Raw genomic sequence first — 25,700 nt, 5'->3', positions numbered from 1 at the left:
TTGACTCCCATAGAACTGCATTGGGAGTTTGACCTCCTGTTCATACAGCAAACTGTGCAACAGAGGAGCCAATAGGAAGGTCAGCAGTCCAAGGGGAGCACATAATTTCACAATAAAGCGATCAGTAAGTTTTTGAATAACTTAAATGCATACAAATTGGTGGCATTGATTATTGTAACTTTCACAGAAGGTGGCTAATATACTACGGTGACAGCTCCAGTGTAAATTGGCTGTATATCTGTACAAAGCCTGAGTGACCATATGACTAAGTAAAGCTCCATAGCTGTTACAAATGGCTGCTGTAAGTTAGCTGCTACCTGCATCCAGAAAGAGGGCAGCAACATGACTGAACAAGAAATAGTATAAGGAATAGGACATTAATCATTTGAGTAGAGATTTGCTTAAAGGGGACAACTTACATTAAATATGATGTTCTATCTCCTGCGAGTATTTACAGAGTGGGAGGAGCTCAGCAGATTAATGTATAGATTTCTGAAAAGAGATTCAATATAGCTTGTCTTTTATTGATGTAAATCCCTACCTTGACAGGTTTATGAATTCAGAGGGTGGGCTTAATCAGTGATCGCCAACAGGAAATCACAGACTAGGACCGCCCACTAGACTCAAAGCACAAAAATTCCCATCATGTAACTAGTTATATAATTTGTGGGAAGAGATTCAATATATTATCAAACTACTCAGCTCCTCCTGCTCTAGTACGTCAAATGAAATATTAATCTTACACGTAGATTAGAAATCACTTTAATAGAAGGAGATTTTTTCCAGAAAGTATTTGTTTCAATTATTTTTGTCATTTACTGTCAGGTAGATACTAATGGAACAGCGCCCCCATCTCTAAGTTAACATAAACCTATCTTTCACAGACTACTAATACTTGAAATGTGATAAGTTAGGAATGAAGGCAGATACAGCAATGGCTAACCTGTTATAATCCACTAACAATGATCTACAACTTGACATTTGTTAAAAACTTGAAGATACGCGTCCTTGAAATGTCAAAACTGACTACGCTGTTCCGTCCTGTCACTGTGCTTCACTATATAGCCCTAGCATTAAAATTTTCTACTCATCTGTCCAAAAATATATTCTCGTCATGAAAATACTTTCTATTGATATTTTATAGACTGGTATGAGCGGTACCTTGACACTTGGCGTCACCTGCAGGTGGCAATGTGATTTACTTGAGTGTTAGCAGCAAAAAACGTATAATGCGCTAAAAAGGAGAATCTTGCAGAAGAAAAGCTTGTAGCATTTAAGGTCCTCAGTAAGATCCAAAATTCTTTATTTTCACTAGAGCTGGTCCTGCAGACATGGAGTCCTCTTGCATTGGGCAGCTTATGGTTGTGGGTGGCAAAGCTTGTTTAATCACTGGTAATGGCTGCTTCTCCCACTCACCCTGAAAGATATGAAACACACAAAAAAATACACAGGGATTATATCAGATGTTGCTTTGGTGAACATCACTAAACGGTAGGAAACCTGCACCTATGGTATGTGTATTGTTCCCCCTGTTTAAAAAAAAAAAAAAAAAAGTCCCTGTATAAGGTAGTTATTGAATAAGAGCCTTATTGTGGAGATATGTGCTCTTTTCTGGAGCACTAATCTCCTCTCTGTTTCACTGAAGTAGACAGGTGGTGGCAGTGGAAAATTATTCTGGGGCAACAGTCACAATAAAAAGAGCAGCATACAATGCATCAGTCTTAGTAACCTTGCCTCAAGGTATGTATCAGAGGAACAGAGAGGAGGTCAGTGCTCCAGAGGGGAGCTCATATGCACAATAACACTACATGCAGGCTCATTTACAAAAAGAGGGGGCATTTTTATTCACTGGAGCGCCTCTTTAAAGGGATTCTACCATTAAAAACTTTTTTGTCGTTATGTAAATGAGTTTGTCGATATGCAAATGAGTTCTTTCGCAGCACTGGGGGCGGGCCCCAGCACTCAAACAGCACTGGGGGCATCCCCAATGCTGCGAGAGAACTCTCCAGTGCTGCCTCCATCCTCTTCATGCGTCTTCTTCTGGCGCAGGCAGTGAAACTTGTAGGCCATGGGCAGAGCCGACTGCGCATGCCACAAAAAAATGGCCGCTTACTTACTGTTTTTCTAAAAGACATCTTTCTTAAGGCTATTCCTACGTGTCAACGACAAAAAAAAAAAAAGTTTAATGGTAGAATCCCTTAAGTACGGTAGTACTTGGAGACCAAGCCCTGTAACATTATAGTCGGAAATTGAGGTAATATCGGATAGCAAAGTACCCAATGTATTAAAGTCTAGGTGACTTCTGACCTCCGCTCAAAAACCTTAAAGTTGTAGATGTTATTGTGTCACAGTCGCGTTATATCAACATGACCACGTTTACAATCATTACTTGTGATGCCGCATTGCACCATCGCAATCCTCATGTCGCCTGACCAAGACCTGTAGAGGCCCAGTTTATCCTTCACTATGGGGCCCCCTCTCTTCTCGATACGTCACCGTCAATACCCCGTGTATAATATCTATATTTATTTAAGGTCGTTCACCCAGTAAAATCCCGCTAGATTTTCGCTGCTATTTTTCAATAGACCTTTTTTTTTCCCCCCTTATTTCTGCTTCGTACAGCACGAAATCTGTCATTCAATTTCCTACAAACACCTTCCCGCTGAGCGAGGAGAAAGAGCCGAGATATAAAATACCTTTTTCTATTCTACGGCAAGTAAAAAAAAAAAAAAAAAAAAGGAGAGCGCTGAGAAATTCCACCCCCTCCTCCGAGTGAGCGACGGGGGTGGGCAGGGGGAATTCATGTTTATTCCATCTCACTAGCAGCATGGGTGAGCGGCGCATTAGTAGTGTTTATCCCAAAAAGATTACTTGTTCCTTCCCCGTGGGAAAACATTTCACCCAGTTCAGAGTGAAAACAAAGCCATATTCACAGGCGAACGGAGAAAAGTGCAGTATAGGACTGCGCCGCGTACAGATTAGGGAATTATAGGTTTCTGTGTCTCACGGTCTATAAAACGAGGGGTTTCGAGAGCCTGATCCTTCTATACCACTATATATAATTTGTATTCTTCAGCGCTCTTAAAGAAAGGCGTGGGATGCGAGGCACGGTTATATTTGGTGTAGCGAAAAATTGACTAAATGCATACTTGAGGTTGAATGCAAAATCCAAGGACCCCCGCTGTTACCCCCCACCACGGCCATGTTCAGGCATAGCTGTTATTTCAGGGGTGTAACTATAACAGGGTCCCCTTCATAAGAGGACTGTGGTACTTTGCTCATGGGCCCCAGGACAGATCTTTCATGTGGGTTTAGGAGCTTCAAGTCACAACGCTGTTTTGTGCAAAATGTGTCCATGTCACATATAATGTGACCAGGAACCTGGAAGATGCCGGAGCATTCCTCTGGGACTTAGAGGTTCATCACTCTTCTAGGACACTGGGAGGTCACTCCTTTTGGGGGGGGGGGAGCCTTTTTGAGATTTGTAACACCCAGAGTGGTGTTACCAGTCCTATGCCCTGTTGCTATCTTTATCTTTTAACCCAATGTCATGTTATGTATTTTTCCCAGGTCCTCCATCATATGCATTCAATGCAATGTTAGGTAACTGTATTACATGTAGTGTGCCTGGTTCACCTGCAGGTGGCAGCAAACTGGCAGAGCTATCTTAGATAGAATGGAACCATCCATTCCATTAACCTCCCCCCTCTAGAGGGAAGTGGAGGAGTCATGTCCCCTGTAACTAGCCTGGGGACCAGTTAGTACCAGTGGGTCACTTAGTTGGGAGAGTTTGAATTCTGGCGGTGGTGGATTGAGACTCCATCTTGAAGTTGTCAGAAGTCAAGTTCCCTGACACAACAGACAGAAGCAGCTCATCAAAGGAATCAATATATAGTCAGATAGATTGCCAGCGTAGCAGATTGCAGGTTGGATGAAGCAGAACTGAGTTTCCCTGCCAGTTCTATGCTAAAGCCTGCTGGAACCAAGACCAAGCCTGAATCTGTTGGAAAACGGTTTATTCCAGTAAAGCTGCTGTTCAACTTCACCTCGAGGTCCGGGTTCAAGTTATTCCTCAATTATTCCTCCTATCTATTGCATCGGAGCCAAAACCTGGGGTCTAGCTGTATCCAGGTAGCAGCACCGTGACACCCTATAAGACTCCTATACGGCTGCAATATACCACTCGCCACTCCTACACCTGGGATGAGCGTTGTAGAAGGCCCGAGGGGGAGGCAAGAGAGTTGTCAAGTATGCCAAAAAGGGCCAAAAATGAGCCCCATCTTACCATTCAATTATCATGCGACTAGGGCCATTTCCAGGTCACAGCAGACTGGGTCACCTATCTGTCTACCTTAAATATAACCATCAAAGAGCATGTATACCCAGATGAGCATGGACCCATCAAGACCAGTGGGCCCTGGCAGTTGCCCAAACTGGCATGGTGCTGACTTCATTCCTGTATTGTTAGAGCCCATTCACATGCAGTAAACGCGCAGGTATTTTGGCAAAATACACGTGTAAAAATGAGACTCCCATTGACTCCAATGACATTTTTCTACATGTGTAAAAAATCACATCAAAATGCATGTCAAAATACACGTGTAAAATGTGTTACAGTTGACAAGAGTCTTATTTTTACACGTGTATTTTGCCAAAAATACACGCGCGTTTACTCCGTGTGAACGGGCTCTTAGAGTCACTTAAAGAGGACCTTTCATGGTTTGGGGCACAGGCAGTTCTATATACTGCTGGAAAGCCGACAGTGCGCTGAATTCAGCGCACTATCGCCTTTCCCGATCTGTGCCCTGGGTGAAGAGCTATCGGTGCCAGTACCGTAGCTCTTCACAGTCAGAAGGGCGTTCCTGACACTATGTCAGGAAAGTCCTTCTTCACAGCAGCGCCTATAGTGCTGTACCGTGTGAACGGGGAGGAACGCCCCCTCCCCTCCTGATAGTACTCCTCTAAGGACAAGTACTATGAGAAGAGGGAGGGGGCATTCCCCCCCCGCTCAGACAGCACAGTGCTATAGGCACTGCTGTGAAGAAGGACGTTCCTGACAGAATCTCAGGAACGCCCTTCTGACTGTGAAGAGCTACGGTACCGGGACCGATAGCTCTTCACTCGGGGCACGGTTTGTGCTTTTCAGCGGTATATAAAACCGCTTGTGCCCCAAACCATGAAAGGTCCTCTTTAAGGTTTTTGAATGATGTAGCCTGAATCTCATGGGCCCCTGTAAAAGATTTGTCCTGGGTTCCTCAACAACCTTGTGTTTTCTTATGTGAGGGGTCTTTGGGGACCCCAGATCCAGACATAGGTGCAATCTGCCTCCTTTGTACTCCCTGTAATGGAGCTATGGCCCAATATATTGCTCCATTCCTTGACTCGTTTCAGATTCTGGACCCCTCTAATCTTGACTTCTGACCTAGAACACAATGTCTTGTAAAGCCCTAGTACAATACTTACCGGGAACCTCACAGCAGAGGATTTGTTACAGTGCATGGAGATGGGAGAATAACTATATAAGGAATCCAGGACTTGGCTGGTGAAGGAATTCCACGGGACTTCGTTGAACTGCTCAGTGACAGCTGACTGCGGACATGTGCAGACCTCATCACCGCTGAATCTATGGGAAGAACAGCTGTCAGCAGGCACCAGGTCATGTATGATACTACGTGCATGTGACAACAATGGTGCAGTGTTCTGGACACCACCCTGGACCTGCCATATGTCCCATCACTACTGCGCATCAAAGGGAAAGTAGTAAAGGTTTCCATAGGAGGCAGCTGGAACAGGTCACAAAAAGGCCTGCAATATGTGCGTGACTTTAGGTCAATAGATTGGGGTTATGTCACCTACTACATATTAAACAGCCTCAGGGGGGCGCTGCAGGACACAGGCTTAAGGGTAGTAGAGTTTGGACTAGATTTAGGCAGAATATGCAGCTGAAGGTTAGGTAATGGCTATAAAAGGGCAAACTTGGCTGGAGCTCTATACTGTCTATTAAAGGGGACTGCCCACAAGAAACTTATCCCCAATATGCGTGTATGATTGCTGAGACCCCACCAGTCATGAGAACAGGGGCACCATGTCCCCTGTTAAATGCAGCGGTGGTCACACATGTGCTACTGTTCCATTTAACCTCTGTAGCACTGAATTAGTACAGGTCTGTAGTTGGAGTGATGGTGTCCACGTGTGACAACAGCTCTACTGAAATAGCAGATACAGGGCTCCCATTCTCATAATTAATGGATTCCTAGTGGTCAGACCCCCCCTCCCCCAGCAGTAATACATTTACCCCATCCTGTAATTAAATGGTTTTCATGGGTCAACCCCTCTAATGGTCAATGACCTTACATAGTAAGATATAACCCCAAATAACATCACTGTACGTTGCCCAAATTTGTAGTGTCTGGATTGTACCATGTGCATGGGGCCTACCGGCTAGCTTGACTGGGGAGTCAGTGGCTGGGACAGTGCTCCTTTAATACGCAGTCCCACCTTCACTAATAATATCATAAGATATCACAGGACACTGTCCTCCATAAAATTATGATACTCGTCTCCTGCTACGGTCATCAACCCTGTGTTTCAAGTGGCTATGAGCAGTACTATCCCCGCCCCCGCGGAATCACCTGTTGACAAGGTTAAAGTACTTCTTCAGATATCCTAAATCCACGTGGCTCTTGCACAGCTCCAGCTCAGTGCGGGGGTAATAATGTATATAGTTCACACACATCTCATCCGTAATGCTGAACCCGCCCTACAACAACGAAAAGTTACCCTTACCACCTTATTCCACCATACTGTAACCATAAGTCATGGTGCCATCTATACAACTAGTCTCTGAATAGTACGATGATGATATTTTCACACTTTTTACATTACTTCGGCACTATATAGTAACGTTATCTTTTCTGGGTATGTAGGGACTATATGGAAAGTATTATGTGGACACTGTATGGCCAAATTATGTATGTCATGTTATCTGTACTACTAGTCACTGTATATTGCTATGACGTGTACAATTTTGACACTATGTGGTTGTATTATGTGAGCACTATATGGTACTTTTACCTTTTCTGGGTATGTAGGTACTATATGGCAGTATTATGTGGACATTCTATGATAATATGGATAGGTAGGCACTATATAGTACAGTTATCTTTTTAGGGTATGTAGGCAGTGTATGGCCCAGTGGCGTAACTACCACCATAGCAGCGGTAGCAGCTGCCACAGGGCCCGGGACATCAGGGGCCCGGTGACAGCTGCTACCATTATTCTCGGAGGTCTTTTCGGACCCCCGAGTACAATGATCGGGGCCCCCTGTTGGTGGAATACTTTCCACCAACAGGGGGCCCCGAAGCTGCAGCAACGGCTGAGACACAGGAGCTGCAGCTCTGGCTCCTGTCAGCGCTTCAGGATGCTCCCCCTCTCTCCCCCCTCCCTTTCTCTGCTGTCCTCTGCCCACCAATGAGAGGAGGAGGCGGGGCTTATCCCTGCCAAGCTTCTGCCGTCTGCACTGGAGGAAGAAAGGAAGAAGGAAAGTGAAACTAAGCTACACAGGTACGTACTGGGGTTACTTATTAATGTCAGGCATATGGGGTGATTACTTGTGTTTTAGTAACTCCATGTGCCTCATATTAATAGCAGTTAACCCCATCATCTCCCTCACATTAACCCCTGTTTGCCTCACCATAAGAGTTACTGATATGTGAGACATATGGGGGTAATAATAATGAAGATACTTTATTATTACCTCCATGTCTCTCACATATCAGTAACTCTTATGGTGAGGCTTACAGGGGTTAATGTGAGGGAGATGATGGGGTTAACTGCTATTAATATGAGGCACATGGAGTTACTAAATTGTAATGCACAGGGCCAGATTTTTTATCCACAATTTGTCCTGGTATAGCGGTCAGCGGGTGACGTGACAGTATTTAGTCCTGTAGGGGCCACTAAGGGACATAATATTGTGTGCAGTGGCCACTATTGGGTATAATACTGTGTGCAGGGGCCACTATTGGGTATAATACTGTGTGCAGGGGCCACTATGGGACATAGTACTGTGTGCAGGGGCCACTATTGGGTATAATACTGTGTGCAGGGGCCACTATGGAACATAATAGAGCGCGCAGAAATGCGTAGGAGGGACTCGGTCAAGATCTTCGGTGTCGGGGGGCCCCCATGTCAAAAGTTCGCCACGGGGCCCCGCCATTCCTAGTTACGCCACTGGTATGGCCATATTATATATGTCCTTGTGTTACCTCCATAGAACCTGAGATAAAATACAGCCCCTTTAATCATAAATAAGCTAAGGATAGAGAAAGAAATTTAGATGGCAGCATAAAAGATGGGAATTTTTGAGCTATCTTCTATATTAAAGGATCTCTAAGTGAAGGAAACCTAGAGATGATAGCCGCCAGTTAAGCTTATGTAATCCAGAATCACTCTGCCGTGAGTCTTTCATAGATCGGGCTGGGGCACCTGGGGAGATCTGCAGGAACGTTATAAGACGCAGGCATTACGTGAATTCTTACCACCGTCACTCGGCTTCTGTCTTCTGTGTTGTAAGTGCATCGTGTTACCAGCAAATCCCCCTGTGAGGCCAAAAACAGAACGTGTTTAGTTACTACAGCTGTTTATGGCCTCTAAGGCAGGGAAAAGGTTAAAGAGTGTACCCATAGAACCCAGCATATCAACCTAGCCCTGCAGATAGATAGGTTAGGGTCATCTGAATCATATGGAGTTTCCCATTGTGAATCGCGGCCTCAGTTACTGAGAAATTGCTGTTTTTGTGCATATGCAAATGAGGTTGTTGGATCAAGGGACATTTGCATACTGACAAAAACTGCGCTGCCTCAGCAACAGAGGAACCGATTCACAAGGCAAATGCACAGTTTGATTAAGGTGGCCCTAACCTATCTATCTGCGAGGTTGGGATGTTACGCTAGGTTCTGGTGACTCCCTTTAAGTATAAAAACATACATATCACATAAATAAATGGCTATCTGCCAGAGGAGTCTTGTAGTGGCTTACTCCTCGCTCTCCATGGTGGGGTCGGGGGAGATAGCTGTTGGTGGAGGAGTGTTCGACAAGCCTTAGCTATGGAGGTCACCATAAGGCAGACTATAAGATGATAGTAATGTCATGCGATTGTCTGGCAACACACTGAATTACTGTCTAGTCAAGGCAAGACTTGGGCGTCTGCTAGACTAGGGGCCCCTTTTACAGAGTTCCGATGGGTTCTTTAAAGGGGATTTTCACCACATCCAACTCTGTATCTTTCAACAGACATTTATCCACTGATTCTGGCACAGTTGGAATTTTTTATCTAGCCCATACCATTCCTGAGCAATCGTGATTTCAGTACCCGAAATGCTGATTAGGTTCTCTACTGTCTGTGGGCCTTCCTTGATGGGAGCACATAGTCTGTGACCCACCCACCTAATATTTGAGAATCTAATTAGTATATTGGATGCTGAAACTAACAACACCGATAGCTCAGGAATGGTGGGAGCTAGAGAAAAAAATTCCAACTGCGCCAGACTCAGTGATGTAGCACCTACTGAAGGGTGCAAAGGGTTAGAATTGGTGAAAGGTCCTCTTTAAAGTAAAATAGTAGCTATAATAGTGGGGTTCTGGGTGGATACACACATCCTCAGTGGGTGGTGTATTAACCACTCCTCTTCTTTCCTGCATGACCTTCACAGTATACACAGTCCATTACATGGGGGAAGCTGGAGGGCACGCTTTGCATAAGTGGTATTGACTTCTGGAGAAGCCAGGAACAATCTGATTAATAGATTAATAAAAAAATAACTTCCCTGATCTTGATCCATCCAGGCGGCGAGAACCAGGAGATGAGAGCGCCCAGGGTGAAGGTTAATGAGAGAACACATCACAAGGAATTAAGGCTGACTACACGCTAAAGGATCACGGCTTAAAGAAGAAGCTGAGCTATCGACTTGGGGAGGCTGTATGCATAAAGAACAACTCCGCTAAGAACTTATATGAAAGACGTGTCTGGTGTAGAAATCCTAAGTCTAATAGGAAATTCTGAGCTCATGTGGTGGGTGCCTTCTGACTTACTTGAGTGGGACTGAGGTGCAGTACAACATACCACCTATAGATATGAGCGGCGGTGTTTTTCAGTAGGGTAATACTGGCAACAGCCTGGCTCTAAAATACATTCACATGATCTCCATCCTTAGATTTTAGGTTGGTCTAGATTTCAGGTTGGTCTAGATTTCTAAACTTAGACACTTACTGGTAAAACATTGACCGTCTTCTTCAGCATCCTGATCTCCTGTAGACAGAAATACAAAATGAGGATATACTAGTAGAAGACAAAAAACTTGTATTAAATCCATGTCTAAACAGCGGGTTATCTCAGGACATTGTATGGACATTCAGACACTTTGCACACTACATCTTCCACAATGTAACACAGCAGGTGGTAACCAGAAAGGTATAACAAGAGGATATCAACATGTGCAACCCAAAAAATAAAAAACTGGCGATTTTGGAAATAAATCAATCATTTGATCATGGGTTGTAATTCCACTTGTGACCTAATAGGGGGCGCGATTGTAATAGGTGCAAGATTCTGGCAGATGTATTTGAATCCTGGGTTATATACATTATATAGGTAAAAGAGGGGTTAACATGGTCCTTCTGGATTAGGGGATGTTGATATAAAGCAGCACCAGAAGGGGGCCTATTTTAGATAGTTGACCTTCTTGTAAGGGCGTCTTAGGTTTAGAGATCCCTTACCTGAAAGTGTGGGCTGAAGTGTTTATCCTGATTTACAATGGCGATTTCCTTCCCGTCCCGAACCATCGTGGTGGTCACAGTTTGCCCTGTTAAATGTGTGTGAAGCTGAGAGGCAAATATGTGAATCCCCCCTGAAGGAAGAGCCTGCAACATAAAGCACATGGATGTAACATATATCGGGAGGTCTGAGAGGGGGTGTATACTTATTACATATAGTAACGCAATGCTAAGGTCTACAGAAATTCTAGCACTCCGCCTACAATATGGTTGCATGAATCTTGGATGTGCAATAAAGAGAAAAGGCTATGGTGAGGGCAGATGATGTCATATAAGGCCCTATATTAGCAGATGATGTCATAAAATGCCCTATATTAGCAGATGTCATATAATGGCCTATATTAGCAGATGAAATAATAGCAGATAAGGGTGATTATGTCATATGAAGGCAGATGATATCATGTGGTTCTACACTAGTTCTAGGTACTGGAAAGAGATGACTAGATAGAGCCTAAGGGGCTGTTAGATGAGGATGGAGCCATGACCTTCCCTTCATATTCTATGCAGATACTTGGGCAGTGGTGAAGTTCGGAGGTATATGGAGTTATTGTTAACTAGCCATGAATACCGGTGGAAGTCTGTCTAGCTCTGGTTCATCTGGCCATTAATGTCTGATGAAGTCATCTGACTTTTAGAGAAGACAAATAGGCAGAGAAGTAAGCACGAGATCGCACTAGACCCAGGTCTGCGGGTTCAGTTTAGAGGTGACCATCAATGTTGTCCGTCAAGTTTGTTTACTTTTGTAATGTAAGAAAAAGTCATGTGTCTGTTCTCTTCACAGTCTGTGTTTCTGCTCTCCAACAGTTAATGTCCGTTGTCGTCGTCCTACCATGGAAGACAGGAACGGACATGAACAACGGTAGTGTGAACCTTATGTGACAAATGGACCAAAGGTTCTCTTTAGGCAGCCTGGCGACTGCTACTTCTACACCCCTACGCCCATCATGTCTCACTGCTCTATATACCGGACTATGGATATCGGCTTAATCCAGAAAAATAAACCAGGAAACTTGTGTTCTCTGCTCCTCAATAATTTATACATCCCGGCTTCATGTAAATGTCTCTTCTGCATGACAGGAAAATGCAGCACGATGGAAGATATGGAAACCATCAGTCCAGAAAATCATCCGTCTACCTACCTCACATACTGTATCTATCGTGTCTCTCTCTTCTATCATGTATCTGATATCTATCAATCTATTTGTATATGTACAATAGATATATTAATCTTGTAACTATTTGTACAGCCAACTATTGTCTATTTCTATCTATTCTTATCAATTGAATATAACTTATCTATTGAATCTTTCTAATCTCATGGAAATAGATTAGATATATGAGACAGAGGGATATTACATAGATAGATACAAAATAGAATGATATACTGTAGATTAAATATATCTATATCATTCTATTTCATATTTAGCTTCTATCTATCTATCCTTTCTCTCGTATTTATCTCATATCTGTATATCCACCAACATATTCAACATTTATAAGTCGGGATTCACTATCTGCAGTTCTAGAATAAAATGAAATATCTGTGACCTGCATGGTGTGCACGGATACTAGTAGAAGGGTTTACCTTTTTATTTTTAGTAGTACAGCTGAATTTATTTGCCACCCCGCAGGCCATAACGTCCATGGATCCGACCCCTGAGCAAGAAGACATTGTACCGAGCAAATTGTAGCCAGAATAAGGACGGCAGCCTGGTGGTCCCCAGGTGTCAGAATAGCAGGACATTAGTGACAATTCACTGGCACTCAAAAAACTATCTGCCCCCGCTTCCAGCACACATGACAGAGGCCAGCTCCTAACCCTTCATGATACATCCCATATAAATAATTCACAGAACTTCCAGTCTACCTTGAAGGAATATGTCAAGTAAGAGTCTGTATGGTATAAATGTCTACATACACATCTGCAAAGAGGCTATGTCAGGATAACAAGTTCACGTCCTCCAGCCTGGGGGGACAGTGTTGTAGAGCCTGGAGGACCAGATGAGATGTCTTTCTTGCTATGGCCTCCCTTAGGGCACCAGATTGCTCGATGAACAATAAGCAAAAGTCAATATGTAAAGTTGTCAGTACTGTCTCCCCTCCATTGTAATAATGTATAAAGACCTGTAGACTATTATTAAAGGGGCTCTCCACTTTGGACTACCCCTTCTCAACAGAAGGTGCCACTAAACAAAGCAGGGTGCCTTGTTGCTAGAATAAACCTACAGTGATCATCTGTAATCTGTGTAGAACTAGGCACAAGTTTTCAACTACCCAACAGCAACCCCACAGGTGAAATGGGGTATTACATATTTCCTATAAGATCAATGCTCTGTCTGTATAGCATACGGTAGAGTACATGCTGGGTCCTCAATAGTCAGAGTAGAGTGACTACAAAGAGCTAATAGAAGAGGGTCCTGGCAGTGGTTCGGAGACCACCTTGCTGTCATTATCAAAAGTTTCATTACAAGAAGTGGGATTTACAGAGACATATACAAACCTGATACTGTTTGTTGTATACTAATGAAGCTAGGTTTACACTAGTGTTGGCTGTCCACTGGAGGACCAGAACTACAGACAGGTGAACCACTAAAATAGCAGTTACTTATGGAGCACCACCTTGATAGAGTCTCCAATGGAAATGTCAACATAGCCTTACAAGACTAACCACTCAATAGAATAGCTATAGGGGCGCAGTTCTATCTGCTCATCTGTCACTTGGGAAGAAACTATTGCTACAAATTGCAAATAATGATTCAGATGCTTCTTTAAAGCAGGAACTGGAAGACCTGGTAAAAGCTTTATAGGGGTTCTCCAGGGAGTACTAAAGCTTACCAGGGCATTCCCTGCAATAGTTAAGCTTTATTACTAATATACATCATGTTCCCCCAGAGCCCCATATACTACTACTGCAGAGGGCAGCTGGGGAGGCCAGAGTTCTTCTTGTTCCTCCAACATAGCTGATGCCCCCACTCTCGGTCACATGACCAACTCCACTCAACTTCAGGGGCGGACTGTCTGTTTAAAGGGGATTCAGTGAGAGTCAGTACGGCTGCAAGGAAGACAGAGGAGTGAGAGTTCTGGCCTCCCCAACTGCCCTCCTCAGAAGTAGTAAATGGGGCTCTGGGGGACCAGGGTGTGCATTAGTAATAAAGCTTAACTAGTGCAGGGAATGCTCTGGTAATCTTTATTACTCCCGGATAACCCCTTTGAATCTGGAGGTGGAGGCTCTAGTAAGCTTGTTCACTCCCCTGATAAACCCTTTAAGGGTATACAGAATTGTATGGGTGCTTTTGCAGCATGGGGTGCATGTGGAGCTTGAAATGTATGTGCAGCATTGAGGGTGAACAGCATGGGGTGTGTGGATAGCGTAGGGCATGTGCAACATGGGGCCACTGTGCAATGTAAGATGCCTATGAAGCACGGGGTTCCTGTGCAATATAAGGTGCATGTGTAACATGGGGGATGGGGGCGCAACATGGAGTGCCTGTACAATATAAGATGCCTATGCAGCATGGGGTTCCTGAGCAATATGAGGTGAATGTGTAGCATGGGGGACTGCAACATGGAATGCATGTGCAATTTGAGGTGCATGTGCAGTATGGGGGGCCTGTGTAGGGTCGGGTATACATACAGCACATGAGAGGTGTGTGAAGGATGGGGTGCCTTTCCAGCATGAAGTAAATGTGCAGCCTGGGGTGTGTGTGCAGCATAGAGTGCCTGACCGTCTGTGTGACAGCTGCATCCGCCGCCTGACTCCATTATTAATTGTTACAGGGAAATCTTTCTGTTCTCATGAAAGAAAAACTAAATTCTATCAAAGAACAAACAAATCGCAGACGCCCCGGAATAAGCGCGTATCAAAGATTCATCACGGCGCGGCGTGCGGCATGGAGACGAGCTGCAATCATCCACAAAGTATTCCCTGACAGCCGGCGCTCACATAAATATGCAGCTTGTTTTGAAGTGCGACAGGGATACGGGCGAGGAGGAGGGAGCATTAACCCTTTGTATGAGCCGCTGCCGGCACGGCGGACTACTGGGCACAGACAAACTCTGTCTGATTGAATACGGCTAAATAGTCACCTTACATCGGATATACCTGCAGGCCAGAAAGGGTAATACTGTGCAGAGCAAAAACTGAGCAGGAGAGTGGAAAATAGGCCCAGCATAGTGGGAAGTAGTACTGAGCAAGTATAGAACAAGATTAGGCAGCGGAAATCGCATACAGAAGTGGGAAGTAGTACTGTGAATATACAGGATATAGAATGTGGGAAGTAGTACTGTGCATATACAGAATATGGAATGTGGGAAGTAGTACTGTCCATATACAGAATATGGAATGTGGGAAGTAGTACTGTCCATATACAGAATATGGAATGTGGGAAGTAGTACTGTCCATATACAGAATATGTAATGTGGGAAATAGTACTGTGCATATACAAAATATAGAATGTGGGAAGTAGTACTGTGCATATACAAAATATAGAATGTGGGAAGTAGTACTGAGCAAGTATAGAACGAGATTAAACAGTGGAAATCACATATAGAAGTAGGAAGTAGTACTGTGCATATACAGAATATAGAATGTGGGTAGTACTGTGCTTATACAGTTATAGAATGTGGGAAGTAGTACTGTGCATATACAGAATATATGATGTCAGAAGTAGTGCTATATATTGTGAGAGGGTGACAGACAGAGTGCTGGAGTCTCGCTATATCAGTCCCAGATTCCTGACTTATGTGTGGTCCAGTGCAAGTCTGGAATAGGCCTAAGACCGGGTGTGGGTCCTGAGACTCATTACTGACCCATAACAGGCTGCAGAGCCTGCACTTCTGAGCAGATCCAAGGGGTGAGGAATTGGCTGGGATTATCTAGTAACCCTCAGTCCGGTGACACAATATTGGGCTTGTTTTTTTTGTGTGGCTGATAGTAAGCCACACGTTTAGATTGTTACTTCGGTTTAGTTAGTTGCACAGACGAGCAGGAACTTGTATTATTTTTGCTTGAGGTTAAGGCTGTATTCTGTTTTTGCCTATTTGTGCCTGAAGTGCAGGTTTATTTAAAAACTCCTTAGAGCATGTGGGAAGTAGTACTGTGCATATAGAGAAGTAATAGGAGACATTATATACATCAGCATATCCCAGTGACTGCACAGTCTGCTACAGGGAGCAACATCAGCTAATGCCCCCCACTTTCCCCCATACCAGGCACTCACCAGGTCTGTGCATTTCTCTGTACAATATCCGGTGAGAGTAAATTCTGTCTGGTGGGGCGGTATGGCCATCACTGGGGTGTACACCAAGCCGAGCTCCATGATCCCCGCATCATATTTCCTCAGAGATGGGGTATAATGGAGGCGAATACCAGAGGAGTCTCGGAGACCTATAAAGAATAAGCCAAAGGGGAAAATAATATTGACTAGCACCCCAAGTGTCAGCGTGTCACTGTCCTGTACCCCAAGTGTCAGCGTGTCACTGTCCTGTACCCCAAGTGTCAGCGTGTCACTGTCCTGTACCCCAAGTGTCAGCGTGTCACTGTCCTGTACCCCAAGTGTCAGCGTCTCACTGTCCTGTACCCCAAGTGTCATCAACTCACTGTCCTGTACCCCAAGTGTCATCAACTCACTGTCCTGTACCCCAAGTGTCATCAACTCACTGTCCTGTACCCCAAGTGTCATCAACTCACTGTCCTGTACCCCAAGTGTCAGCGTATCACTGTCCTTTACACTGTACAGTGTCCTGGAAATTGCAGCATGTCAATTATTCCTACGTAAACACTGGTGGCTTCCCTATTGGTATAATGGAAGCAGAAAGTCGTCAGAGTAAACCTTTGTGGACTTTCTGTGAAAAGCAGAAAGTCTGCATTTTGCTGCGCCTTGCTACATGGGTCCTTAGACTTAATAAAGCCCAAGTGCCACCTTAATTAAATGAATTACACCCTTATATTATGCCCCTGATTCCCCCTGACATAAATACTGAACCCTTTATGTAAATGATGCCCCCTAATGACCCCTTATGTAAATAACCTCCCCCCTTGTATTTATAATGCCCCCTATTGAATATTTCCTTATGATTATACTATAAGACAGTTAGTTGCAGGATGGGTTTTAACTAGACCAGTGTCTGCAGATACTGATCTAGTTAATAATAAAGGATGTATTAATGGTGGCCCTGGGGTGAGCCCCACAGAGTCAGTGGGCCCTAGGTAGCCATCCTCTCTTCCTCCCCCTGCTAGCTACGTCTCTGTCCTCTACCCCAAGTACTAGCATATCCTTCTCCTGTACCCCAGGTGTCAGTGTATCCTTCTTCTGTACCCCAAGTGTCATTATACCCTTCTATTATACCCCAAATGTCTACATATCCTTCTGTACGCCAAGAGTTAGCATGTCACCGACCTGTCTCCTCAAAAGTTAACCCCATCAGCCTAGGAAGTCATGGCCATATGCGGTGTTACTCGGGCACCTGGGCTGTATAACATACGCTGCCTCCATTAATAGAGCTCATTCACAACAGTTAATGAAGGGCTTTGCCGGTTGGCGCTGGTCTGTGCCCACACTAGAAGCCACTCTGTTCCTCTGGGTCTGGGAATCAATCATGGCATTTTACGTCATACACGACAGATACTAAGAACACGGAAAAATGCCTTTGTTCCATACAGTTGAACTTTCATGCGACCAACATCTATAAATACCGTGCGGCCACCACCGCCAAGAGCATTGTGTCTCCTCAACAGATTGCATTGTGCGAAATGGGCAGAGCTTTGCTTGCTATTATATGCCATGTGTCAGTGAGACAGCCAGGCACAGTGCGCTGAACCCCCCCATCCCTCCGCACCCCCGTCCTACTGGCACATACCGGTCTGACGTGTTTTATAGAAATCTGGTAATGAGGTCTCGCCCTGGGGTGATGAGAATTGACAGGTCCTGGCGAACGGCACCAGAAGTCACCATATAATGATGGTGGAAATGGGGCCCATTAACCCTTCAGCCGCTGCCTGGGAAGGAGTTAATGTGAAGCACATTGGGTTCCATAAGGATCTGTCAGTATATGACGGGCTGCGCTGCGTTGCTAGGTATCTCTGCGCTGCTATTTATAACCCATTATATCACTGCGCTCTTATTTTAAGATTCGTGTTAGTTTTGGGAAAAATATATATTTATTAGTAAAAATTGATATTTTCCTTCAGTCAGATGAAAAAGAAAAAGCGCAGATTGCAGTGTTATATTTGTAATAGGAAGCTGAGATGATCTGCAGGGTAGGTGTGAGGCTGGAAGGGTAGAGATGAGATGACCTGCAGAGTATGTGTGAGACTAGAAGATTAGAGATGATCTTCAGGGTATGTGCGAGACTGGAATGGTAGAGATGATCTGCAGAGTGTAAGAGACTTGGAGGCTAGAGGAGATGATCTGCAGTATATGTGTAAGAAACTGGCAGAATGCAAAGAAGTGTGGAATGCTGGTGAATGAAGGGGGTAGAGATGAGATGATCTGCAGTTTATATATATAGGAGGACTGGAAAGGTAGACATGAGATGACCTGCAGAGTATGTGTGAGACTAGAAGATTAGAGTTGATCTGCAGGGTATGTGCAATACAGGAAGGACATAGCTACAGTAAGGTGATGTGCAGGCTAGATGCATGATGGGAAGGGTAGGGATGAGATGATCTGCAGGGTATGTGTGAGACTGGAAGGTTGAGAGGAGATAATCTGCAGATTATATATAGGTCTGGAAGGGTACAGGTGGAATGAGAGATGGGAAGGACATAGATACAGTAAGGTGATCTGTAGGCTAGATGCAAGGGAAGGGTAGGGATAAGATGATCTGCAGAATATATGAAAATGGAAGGGTAGAGATGAGATGATCTGCAGAGTATGTGAGAGTAGAAGGTTTTACATGATCTTCAGGGTATGTGTTAGACTGGAAGTGTAGAGGTGAGATGATCTACAGGGTATATGAGCCTGTAAGGATAGAGATGAGATGATCTGCACATTATACTGTGTATATGAACCTGGAAGAATAGACATGAGATGATCTGCACATTATATATAGGATTGGAAGGATAGAGATGAGATGATCTGCAGGGTATATGAACCTGGAAGGGTAAAGATGAGATGATCTGCAGCGTGTGTGACACTGGTTGCTTGTTGGGCTTTTCTTTACACAGAAAGATTTACCTTTCAGTTCCAGTGGATTGTGGTAATGGACTTCTAGTCGAAGGAAGCGAGAAGATCTGGGACCTCCAAAAGCCAAGCCGACATTGTCCGGGTAGTAAAATGCCTGGAATGTAGAGAGCCGCCATTATGACTGTGTCCAGGACATGGAAGAACTTCTACAGCTCTGAAGTCCTAAAATCCTCCTCAGCACAGCCCTGGAACGTCCTGATATATTGTCTGTCAAAATTCTGCTAGTTGCCCCTGGAAACAGACAACCAATTCTACAACTTCCTGTCAATCTTGTGACCCAACAGCTAACAAAACAGAATTGAGAATTGTGCTTTAGATGTGACTAGAGAAGACAACAACATGTATATGATATGTTATGACACATTGTATACAGATTTTGAGCTCCCAGTATTGTTACTAAACCAAACTAACCTTTGCTCCCATCGCCCAGGCGGCCAGAACATGCCTGCAGTAGTCAAGCCTTTGTGGTCTCATCTTGGAGTCGCAAGGTCCACTATAGTGAGGGATCACATCATATTCCTCCGAGCACTGGAAGACCTCAATGTGATGGACGACAGCCTCATGTCCCTGTGTGATGACCGGTTCATACTGGAGATGGGCAGAAGATGACTTATAGGTGAAACTATCTATACCTAGCAGTCTCCACTAAGTTTCAGAACACCATGGGGACAGTATAGTGCTGCAGAACAGCAAGTGCAGCTCTGGAGTATAATACAGGATGTAACTCAGGATCAGTACAGGATAAGTAATGTATGTACACAGTGACTGCACCAGCAGAATAGTGAGTGCAGCTATGGAGTATAATACAGGATGTAACTCAGGATCAGTACAGGATAAGTAATGTATGTACACAGTGACTGCACCAGCAGAATAGTGAGTGCAGCTCTGGAGTATAATACAGGATGTAACTCAGGATCAGTACAGGATAAGTAATGTATGTACACAGTGACTGCACCAGCAGAATAGTGAGTGCAGCTATGGAGTATAATACAGGATGTAACTCAGGATCAGTACAGGATAAGTAATGTATGTACACAGTGACTGCACCAGCAGAATAGTGAGTGCAGCTCTGGAGTATAATACAGGATGTAACTCAGGATCAGTACAGGATAAGTAATGTAATGTATGTACACAGTGACTGCACCAGCAGAATAGTGAGTGCAGCTATGGAGTATAATACAGGATGTAACTCAGGATCAGTACAGGATAAGTAATGTAATGTATGTACACAGTGACTGCACCAGCAGAATAGTGAGTCCTGCTCTGTAGTATAATACAGGATGTAACTCAGGTTCTGTACAGGATAAGTAATGTAATGTATGTACACAGTGACTGCACCAGCAGAATAGTGACTGCAGCTCTGGAGTATAATACAGGATGTAACTCAGGTTCTGTACAGGATAAGTAATGTATGTACACAGTGACTGTACCAGCAGAATAGTGAATGCAGCTCTGGAGTATAATACAGGATATAACTCAGGATCAGTACAGGATAAGTAATGTAATGTATGTACACAGTGGCTGTACCAGCAGAATAGTGAGTGCAGCTCTGGAGTATAATACAGGATGTAACTCAGTTTCAGTACAGGATAAGTAATGTAATGTATGTACACAGTGACTGCACCAGCAGAATAGTGAGTGCAGCTCTGGAGTATAATACAGGATGTAACTCAGGATCAGTACAGGATAAGTAATGTAATGTATGTACACAGTGGCTGTACCAGCAGAATAGTGAGTGCAGCTCTGGAGTATAATACAGGATGTAACTCAGTTTCAGTACAGGATAAGTAATGTAATGTATGTACACAGTGACTGCACCAGCAGAATAGTGAGTGCAGCTCTGGAGTATAATACAGGATGTAACTCAGGATCAGTACAGGATAAGTAATGTAATGTATGTACACAGTGACTGCATCAACAGAATAGTGAGTGCAGCTCTGGAGTATAATACAGGATGTAACTGAGGATCAGTACAGGATAAGTAATGTATGTACACAGTGACTGCACCAGCAGAATAGTGAGTGCAGCTCTGGAGTATAATACAGGATGTAACTGAGGATCAGTACAGGATAAGTAATGTAATGTATGTACATAGTGACTGTACCAGCAGAATAGTGAGTGCAGCTCTGGAGTATAATACGGGATGTAACTCAGGATAAAGAATATTTTTATAAAAGGAGCTCAACTGTTCTTGTCAATCAGATCTACATACATAATCTAAAAATTTCGGCATATGCATGGGCCGTCTTCTCAGCTTGTATTGTACATTCCTTTTTGGCATGCTGGGTCTCAGAGGACTTCTCTTGCATGTCATTGCAGGTAACCCTGTCCAGTAGGTTGAAAGTGGTATCTCCCAGATCAGGGGGTTCTGTTGCTATTCATTTTCCCCTACTTTCTACACAGTGCAGAATACACTGAAGTGTCTGTCACCCTGCAGGGTGTAATTTTCTAATCTGGAAACGCCTAAGGAACTGTCTATTCATTATGTACGGCATTTTCTTCCCCATACCTTTTCATCACTTCTGGAGGCATTTCTGCTGCTACGGCAAACATGCTTGACAGGAATCATAAGTATGACATCTTCCATTCTGTGTGATAATTACCCGGGTAATTACAATTCAGTGTCAACTGGAAGAACTGCGAAGAACTGGGCTCCGGCTCCACATTCTGTCATATTTCTCCTGTGGCAAAGCCTAATTTTATATCACATTCGGAGGCGCGGATTTATGGAGGAGCAGCAGGAGGTAAAGATTATATAAGGGGCCAAAAATGTATTTACAAGATGCTGACAAATACAAACCCTTATTATCAAAGCAGGCAGAAAGATTATCCCCACTCTCCTTAACCTGGAACATCTCTTACTATAGACGAAAGCAAATTTAGTAGATTGGTATATAGGTTTATGGGAAAAGAGTCAGGATTGCTTGTTATTTATTGATTATTAGGAGTCCAGTGGGTGGTCCTACTCAGTGACTACCTACGGAAATACCTGACAGTTGCTCATTAGGACCACCCATTAGGCAAGGATTTAGAGGAATGAATCACAAGTTATACTGAATCATGTCCTACTAAGCTATATATCAATATGTCCGGCTCCTCTTGCTCTACACCATGGTGCTAGTAGATAAGACTACACGTTCAATGTGATACGTAACTTCAGTTTCAGGATGAAGTAATAGACTATCTAGCTCTGCATTGCTCTGTCTTTCCTGACAGCAGACTAACATCTGGTCACTGTCCGCCACCTTGATCACTTTCCTGGCAGCAGACTGACATTGAGCTTTCAGGCTAGCTCTTCTCCGTTCCCTATGAAGTAACATGGTAACTTGGCCACTGACTCCCGCCATGATCACTTTCTTGGCGGATGTTTGACATTGAGATTTTAGGCTAGCGCTCGCCCCTTTGGCTATAGAATAACATGATAATCAGGTCACTGGCTCCCATTATGTTCACTTTCCTGGCAGCAGACTGACATTGAGTTTTTAGCCTAGCAATTCTCCTTTCCCTATGGAGTAACATGGTAATTTGGCCACATGATCTCTTGGCTGATGACTGACATTGATCTTTTAGACCAGCATTTCCCCCTTTCACTATCTTGGGTTGCATTTGCATAAACCCAACCTCTATTTCAGGTGGACTATACCAGGACACCCCCTGGGATAGGGATTGCTAGGATAGGGATTATCTAAAAAATATAAACAGTTCTGAGAAATTTGAGACCGTCAGCAAGCAAGAATGATAGAGGGCAACCAATACAAACGTTGTGGCGGTTGCTACAACCTTCTGAATTTTTCAAGCTTGAAATGGAAAATTTGCCTGAAATTGCCACCTGTCAAATCCTTAGAAACACAATCTACAGCTGGACAGTCAATTTACGAATATATAACGCTCGTAAAAATTTCCGTAACCATAAGAACAACATCTGATGCCATGGTTACACATAAGGTGGGATTCAGAGGTTTCAACAGGTGTTGTCAGGAACACTATTCTGTATAATAATAATTGGTTGTCCTTCTGGTGGCCATATCTAGCAGGGCTTTGTCTTACCATGACTATATGGTGTTTGGGGAAGTCTTCTGGCAGCTCAGTGATATAACACCAGTAAGTTGTCTCTTTGTCTGGAATAACAACATTCGGTGCTAGGACATCCATAGTTATCACATCTTTCGGTAGTCTGGGCGTGTGGACCTCTGGCTTCAAAAGTTGCACCCGCTGGAGACCTCGGTGGAGGGAGGAGATATTGATAGCAGACAGGGACTGGAAAGGCTTTTCCAGCAGGGCATAGACTAGGTGCACAGTGCCATCCTGGAGAGGAACAAGACGAAGAGATGGAAAAATATACATGCCCATAAGTATTTTCCAACTGGTGTAGCCATTTATACCATTGATGACCATCACCACTCTGGAGCTTCACCCCATATTGCAAGAGCACACCTCACTGTCCAGCCAACATCGTAATGTACATAATAGAAGAGCTCTTCAAAAAAAAAAAAAAACTGGGTCCCCCCACTATGGTGCTGGGTTTTGCCACCACTATAGGACCAGCAGAGACTGTGGCAGTAGGGAAGAACAGTGGCGGTGGAGCAGAGGGACATTTAGTAGAGGCTATTTTATTAGCTTATTGAATGTAGACAAATCTTAAAATCTTGGACAACCCTTTTTAAACACCCCCTCCACCCCTGTAGAGAAGAGAGCTGAACATATGCCACCATATTGGAGAAAGGATTGGGACCAATCAGGCCCTCTGTCTGTCATGGCCCCATAGCAGCTATGTAGTCTGCCCTTATGGGGGTGTAATAAAGAAGTAACAAGCATTGTACCTCTATGAGATAGTCATTGGGATCACAGGTAGTGAATGGCCTTCTGAAGACTAGATAGAGGCCCTCGGGTGTCTGTTGTGCTGACAGCAGCTGGTAGTCTTGGTGGGAATCGATATGTAAACGTCCATCTTTATCACTCCAGGCATCCTGATAATGAAATAAGCATTGGTCTGAGTACACAAACACCTGGTCATGGCGGATGTAGCAGAGCTGGCTTTGTTATCTAAACATTGTTTGTGCCTCCAGATCACAAGCCCAACTTTATCCCACAGAAATAGTGTAGCAGATTAGACTCCAAACCAAACCAATGTGCAAGAAGAGTTTAGTTACAATGGGGCTAATGACTTTTTGGGGACAGGTACTTTCTTCTATCAATTTCATTACAATAAGCCAAAAAGTTGTCGACATGTCAAGAACAAGATATGGACCTCACATTTGACACTTTATGACACTATTTAGAGAGTCCCTTCTGTAAGGGTCAGCACTGCATTGTCTGTGAAAGATCTGATCACCTGCAGGGGGAGCGACCCCGGAGCATCACTGGTGCTAAGCTAAGCCTCCTTGGCGCTGGTTCACCCCCCACCACCACCACCACCACCACACCACCACACCACACACACACAGGCACCATACTTTAAACTACCATATCGCACCAACACCAAGTGAGCTGATCATAGAAATTGTGACCTCGGAGCAACCATAGATGATTGTATAACAATTGGCAGTACTTGTCTAAAGTTCATCTTGGCTCTGTAGTATATTGTAGTCTATTGTTCCCAGTTATCAGCCATTACAAGACTGAAGGACATGGAATGTAATGCTCTTCAAGATGTGACAGAACATCTCTACTTGGTCTTCCATATGTCTAATGCCAAGAACATGTACTTTAGGAGTCAATAGGAACCACAAAGTCATAACTACCAACAATATATACAGAGGTAAAGTAACTTACTCCAAAATAAGAGGTTATCCCATCACTCCACAGGACTGCCAAGTCTGCACCTTCAAACTCCCCTCGGTCTGACATGCCAAAAATCATCCCAAATTTTAAATTTTTGATGAGGATCTGGAAATTCACCATTTTCTCAGCATAGCTGACATTCCAGAAGAGCTGGAGAGAGCCCTCAGGGTCCAGGGGGACAGTATAGGGGAAAAAGTTGGACACTGGGGTTGTGTCATGTAGAGCCACAAGAGAAAACACCAAAACCAAACCTATCATGGTGAAGTAGATGGGGACAACCGTTGTGATCTTCAGGTGGGAGAAGGAGCAGGGTTTCGTCCTAGCCATATCAGTGAGTGAACATGAGGCAGTCACCCGGCTGGTGACTTTTATACCTCAGCGCTCCTCCGCAGGTTGGGTCAGCAAAGGTCTATAATCACATTTACTTGCTTGCAAATCTCATTGAGCTCAGCGCCCTCGGGTCATGTTGTCTTCATTGGCTGCCACAGACTAATGGGCCCTAATTGGAGTTGTCCACGTAGCTTTTAACTGGCATTCAATGCCTGTTACGTCTCTGAATGACAAGCGCTGCCATAATCAATGTCCACCTCTAGTACGTCAACCTATGCAAGAGTGCGTGTCCTCTACAATAAAATCACCACTATATTGTCCTATTCTGTCAATATGTTAAAGGAGCTATCAAATATGGACAATACCTTCTTGTGATAAGGGTCTATGCAGAGTATTCAGCTGCTGAGACCACTGGTGGTAAGCTGTAATCTATAGAGGAACCTGGCAACAAGTGTTGAAATGTCCTACAGCACCCCAACAGGGGATATAAAGTATTACACAGTACTCATTGAAACAAATCAGCTGTCAATGTAGTGCATGGACACGTTGAGTCTTCCATAACAAGGAGAT

The 25,700-nt window shown here is 44.1% G+C and overlaps 1 protein-coding gene across 1 annotated transcript; it reads right to left on the bottom strand.

The window, feature by feature from the left end:
* Positions 1–1,282: 1,282 nt before the first annotated feature.
* Positions 1,283–25,127, bottom strand: DBH (dopamine beta-hydroxylase). The gene is made up of 12 exons (XM_075260647.1): positions 24,792–25,127; positions 23,840–23,986; positions 23,067–23,324; positions 19,431–19,607; positions 19,011–19,113; positions 16,053–16,219; positions 10,777–10,920; positions 10,271–10,309; positions 8,541–8,600; positions 6,633–6,760; positions 5,464–5,623; positions 1,283–1,417 (listed from the first exon to the last, which is right to left on the bottom strand). Exons 1-12 carry the CDS (start codon positions 25,125–25,127, stop codon positions 1,283–1,285), a joined length of 1,854 nt encoding a protein of 617 aa, XP_075116748.1.
* Positions 25,128–25,700: the final 573 nt, after the last annotated feature.

The sequence above is a fragment of the Leptodactylus fuscus genome, chromosome 11, assembly GCF_031893055.1.
Source record: "Leptodactylus fuscus isolate aLepFus1 chromosome 11, aLepFus1.hap2, whole genome shotgun sequence".
NCBI classification, from domain to species: domain Eukaryota; kingdom Metazoa; phylum Chordata; class Amphibia; order Anura; family Leptodactylidae; genus Leptodactylus; species Leptodactylus fuscus.
The sequence above is the reverse complement of the archived record's forward strand: the minus strand, read 5'-3'. Positions and strand labels throughout refer to the sequence as shown.

Bases quoted from the DNA above. Each gene is read 5' to 3' on its own strand.
- DBH (XM_075260647.1), bottom strand. From the start codon at position 25,127: ATGGCTAGGACGAAACCCTGCTCCTTCTCCCACCTGAAGATCACAACG. The intron at 23,325-23,839 runs GTACAATGCTTG...GTTCCTCTCCAG, and splicing joins CCAATGACTATCTCATAGAG to GATGGCACTGTGCACCTAGT. The intron at 5,624-6,632 runs GTGATTCCGCGG...TTCTTCCCATAG, and splicing joins TACTTTAACCTTGTCAACAG to ATTCAGCGGTGATGAGGTCT.